Source organism: Otolemur garnettii, unplaced genomic scaffold, assembly GCF_000181295.1.
Source record: "Otolemur garnettii isolate 467f Iridium unplaced genomic scaffold, OtoGar3 scaffold00011, whole genome shotgun sequence".
Lineage (NCBI taxonomy): Eukaryota > Metazoa > Chordata > Mammalia > Primates > Galagidae > Otolemur > Otolemur garnettii.
The window spans coordinates 11,270,568-11,275,353 of record NW_003852406.1 but is presented as its reverse complement, the minus strand read 5'-3'; the positions used below and the strand labels follow the sequence as shown (position 1 = coordinate 11,275,353).

Genomic DNA, 4,786 nt, shown 5'->3' with positions numbered 1-4,786 from the left:
CTTGAGCCACAGGCGCCGAGTTGCTGAGCTGGATTCGAACCCTCCACCTTAGGTGTATGTGGCCGGTGCCTTAGCCACTTGAGCCACAGGCACTGAGCCAACTCCTAAAATTCTAAAAAAGGAAGAAATTCAAAGTATGTTCTGTTTCCTCCCTTTTAAAATAACTCTTAGAAGAATCGCTTAAACCCAAGAGTTTGAGATTACTGTGAGCTGTGACGCCATGGCCCTCTACCCAGGGTGATAGCTTGAGACTCTGTCTCAGAAAAAAAAAATTAAAATAACTCTTAGAAAACTTTTGGACATTTACATCATAGCCTGATCATATGCAAAGAGGTGAGCTTTTTTTCTCTTCACACCAACATCCAGTGTGGCCCTTCACTGGCCAAGTCTTCAGACTCTCCATGTCCTCCTTTCCTTGCCAGGCCCATCTCTCAGATACTGGCTTGGCTCAGTGACCTATCACTGCTATTCTCTTGGTCATTTCTACCATCAAACAGTGTTTTACTTGTGCCTGTGTAGCCTTATCATTCATTCTGTCTGGTTTTTAAAGGTCACCAATGACTTTGGTCCTGCTAACTATAGATTCCTTTAGTTCTTAGTTCTTAGTGCTCAGTCTCCTTGGTGGTTAAGCATGGCTTCATGCTGTTGCTTTTTCCTTACTTTGAAGCTGTCTTCTTTTTTAAAGCGTCATCATTTACTGTCTGTCTTTGTGATTGCCTTTGCTGGCTCCTTCCCATGGCTGAGCTTTATTTTCAGCTCTGTGTTGCCATCTCCATGGACGTGCCTTGCTGGCTTCATGAATTCAAGGTCACAACCAACTCTTTCCTTTCCTTTTATGACTTTCATATTCCTTTTTTTTTTTTTTTTTTTTTAGGCAGTCTGAAGCTGTTCCCCTAGGTAGAATGCTGTGGCATCATAGTTCACAGCAATACCTCAAACTCTTGCCTCAGATTTTCTGTTTTTAATAGACAGGGTTCACTTTTGCTCAAGCTGGTCTTGAACTCCTAACCTCAAATGATCCTCCCACCTCAGCCTCCCAGAGTGCTAGGATTACAGGCGTGAGTCACTGTGCCAGGCCCTTATGTTCCTTTGTTGCCACCACCCTCTCTTACTTTGCCATTCCACCAGCCATCTTGTTCCCCACAACTGGAAAAACAGGGACCTCATCTTTATCTTTCTTCCTAACATAAATGTCTAAGTGTGGTTCCAGCTTTGTTTATTTGTTTGTTTGTTTTTTAATTTTTTAAAGACAGAGTCTCACTCTGTTTCCTGGCTAGAATGCCATGGTGTTGTCATAGCTCACTGTAGCCTCAAACTCTTAGGCTCAAGTGATCCTCTTGCCTCATCTCCTGAGTAGCTGGGACTGCAAGAGCCCACCATGACACCTAGCTAATTTTTCTGTTTTTAGTGGAGACAGGGTCTTGCTCTTGCTCAGGCTGGTCTTGGAACTTCTGAACTCAAATGATCCTTCTGCTTCAGCCTTCCAGAGCATTAGGAACTGCAGTGCCCAGCCCCGTTTTTTTTTTTTTTTAACATCTCTAGTAGTTATCTGTTTCTCAACATTTGTGCGTTTATCTGATCTTCCCAAGTTAGTCTTTTCTTCCTCCGTTGTTCATACTATTTCTAAATTTAGCTGTAGGAACAACCATTTTTGTTTTTGTTTTGTTTTATTTTTATTGTTTCAGGTTAATTTGAGGGCACAGAGAAATAAGTTACAATGTTTGCATTTGTAACTTAAAATGGAACATATAATTGTGTTCCATACCCAAGAGTTGCCATACACCCTAACATTGTGCCCATTAAGTGGCAGCACACCATCCTCCTCCCTCCTCCCTTCTCCCCGTTCCCTCGTTCCCTACCTTGAATTGATTTGAGTTTTTCTCTTATGTGGGTGTGTATTAGGTCATCTACTGGCTTCATAATTAGTATTGAGTACATTGGATTCGTGCTCCTCCATTCTTGTGGTACTTTACTAAGAAGAATGGGAACACACATTTTATTATATTTTATTTGCTCTGAATCTACAAGCATCTTCTCTAGGGCATAGTCTCTAACCCCAGGTTTCTCACCCTGGCATCCAAACATTTTTGTATTCTAGGTTTTTCTACCTAAACCACTGCACTGATTCTTTCTTTCTTTCTTTTTGGCCAGAGCTGGGTTTGAACCCGCCGCCTCTGGCATATGGGGCCAGCACCCTACTCACTGAGCCACAGGCACCGCCGTTTTTTTTTGTTTGTTTGTTTTTTTAGACAGAGTCTCACTTTGTCGTTGCAGCTCACAGCAGCCTCCAACTCTTGGGCTCAAGCAATTCACTTTCCTCAGCCTCCGGAGCAGCTGGGACTATAGGTGCCTGCCACGATGCCCAGCAATTTTTAGAGACAAAGTCTCCCTCTTGCTCAGTCTGGTCTGGAACCTGTGAGCTCAGGCAATCCACCTGCCTCTGCCTCCTAGAGTGCTAGGATTACCTCACCCAGCCCTTCACCACTGATTTTTATTTCTTAGTTTTTCTTACAGGATTTTTTGGGGTCAGTCTGTTTTTTCTGTGTCACTAGTATCTGCTCTGATTAATTATATATAAGTAACAATTCCAGAAAATATTTCTTGCATGACTTGCCGTGGTTCAGGCTCTCAGGCTATCGCATGTAGCACAGTCAGATCCCCACCCCAGGACTTCTGGTCTGAGGTAGAGGGTGAGAGTTTGCATTTCTATCAGGCTCCTAGTTGGTGTTGCTGCTGATCTGGTGTCCAGTCTTGAGGTCCACTGCTGCAGTCCATCCACATGCACAGATGTGTTCAAGTGACTTTTGAAGAAGGAAGCTTTGTAGTGAGATTGGTCAAGTTCAGATCTTACTTTACCATTTATTAGCTCTGTGGCCTTGGTTGGACAAGTTAACCTCCATACCTCAGTTCATCAGTAAAGTGGGACTAATAAATGATACCTACTTCACAGGATATAGATAAAGTACCAAGAATAGTGCCTGGCAAGTGATAAGTGTTTTATAGGTATTTTCTGTGATGATTCTTCTCTAACGTTTTCTTCTTTTAAATTTTTTCTAGTAATGCATCCCCAATTAATAGAATTGTACAAATCAGTGGCAATTCCATGCCAAGAGGAAGTGGCTCTGGATTTAAGCCATTTAAAAGTGGACCTCCACGACGATTCTGAAAATGAGCTTTCTGCCATGGTTTTAAGATAATTTATTGAAATCTCCTGTAAACTTTACTTGACTACTTATGAAGAGGACCTCTGACTTGCTTAAGAGTTCTGTCAGACTTTTTTTTTTCTTTTTTAAAATTTAACATGATTGCTTTTCTCAATTTTGGAGAAGATGTTTAAATAGTTTTGTTGTAACTTTTAATAGTTTTGTGTATCATTCAACTTTTTTTCTTGCAGCACCACAACACATTTGAAAAGATTGGAATTGAGCCCATTTTGTTGAATGCAGTGTGAATATAAGGAGTAGTGTGCGGCTGCGTGGTAGTGGTTTAATTTGCAGCCTTAGCTCTGTGGTGTCTGGCTCTAGACTTGCTTCTCACCACCAAGCAATTCCAGCCTCCATTTTGAAGGCTGTTTAAGCTTAAAAAATCTGCTGTCTAATTTTTAGAAAATAAGATTGTTCCTTGCATTTCTGAGTATTATGTAACCTATTTTTGCAGAAGGTACTGTTACATTAAGTGCATCTGTGTATCCTGGTTTAAAAAAAATGTAATCTTTTTTGAAATAAACCTTCATATTCTGTATAGTTGCTAAAGTGTTGAGAACCTTTTTAATTGTAAAGTGAGAACCAGATTTCAGTTTAGTGTAGCAGCACACTTGTTCAGGTTTGCATGGAATGAAACCAAATAGATTAATGAAACCTTGGCAATGAGGTTTGTTTTCCAAGGTTCTTAGACTGAGTTGTGCAGGTAAGTGCACTTTTAGGTAACTGCACTGTTTGATGGATAAATTCCATCTCTGGGAATTGTGTGGCTATTAATGTTTCCATGTTCCCAACTATGTTGAGAAGTGGAAAAAACCCAGGTTCTAGATGGTGAATCAGTTGGGTTTTGTAAATACTTGTATGTGGGAAGACATTGTTGTCTTATTGTGAAAATAAAAAACCACACCTGGAAGTGTATGTGTCTTTGTTTCCAGCTCTTTAGGTTTTATTACTCCAGCCCTTTCTGGAGTTAAACCCAAAGTCATTGACTAGGCATACAGCTATAAAGATAGTTTTTGGTCTTTGTTCTTAGGAAATCTAGCTTTGAAGCTTCTCCTCAGCTAAAAAGACATCTTTTCTAGTAAAGTTTTTCAAGCTATAATCTGAATACTACCACTTTCATAAAAACTTCTTATGTCCCTTTATAGAAATCAGTGACAAATAATCTAAATAGGCTAGATTTTTAAGTGAAAGTTGGGCTAAGGGGTCATTCTGAGGCCACCTCTTTGATGTAAGGAAGAATCTTTGTAGAAGTTCTAAATACTTGTCTCTGGCTGGGCGCCCGTAGTTTAGTGGTTAGGGTGCCAGCTACATGCTCCGGGGCTGGTGGGTTTGAATCTAGCCCGGCCCTACTAAACAAACAAGAAAAACATACCTGGGCATTGTGGCAGGCGACTGTAGTCCCAGCTACTAGTGAGACAGGCTAGAGAATTGCTTGAGCTCAAGAGTTGGAGGTTGCTGTGAGCTATGATGTCATGGCACTCAACTGAGGGTGGGAATAGCCATGCCCATGAGATAGCTCAGACTTCTGTGAGCAGTGAGGATCCTCCACTCTTTGGCCCTTAGAGGAGCTAGTATTTTGTGTG

General features: G+C 41.1%; 1 protein-coding gene across 9 annotated transcripts in view; it reads left to right on the top strand.

Moving 5' to 3' along the window:
* The window catches only part of SLTM (SAFB like transcription modulator), a 53,095-nt gene extending 48,982 nt beyond the window's left edge, over positions 1-4,113 (top strand). For all 9 annotated transcript variants that reach the window (XM_003784384.2, XM_012801932.1, XM_003784383.2 and 6 more), the window contains one exon: positions 3,058-4,113. In XM_003784384.2, the coding sequence (XP_003784432.1) occupies positions 3,058-3,166 (109 nt within the window). In that variant the 3' untranslated portion in view covers positions 3,167-4,113. The remainder of the gene's footprint in view (positions 1-3,057) is intronic.
* The last annotated feature ends 673 nt before the right edge of the window (positions 4,114-4,786 follow it).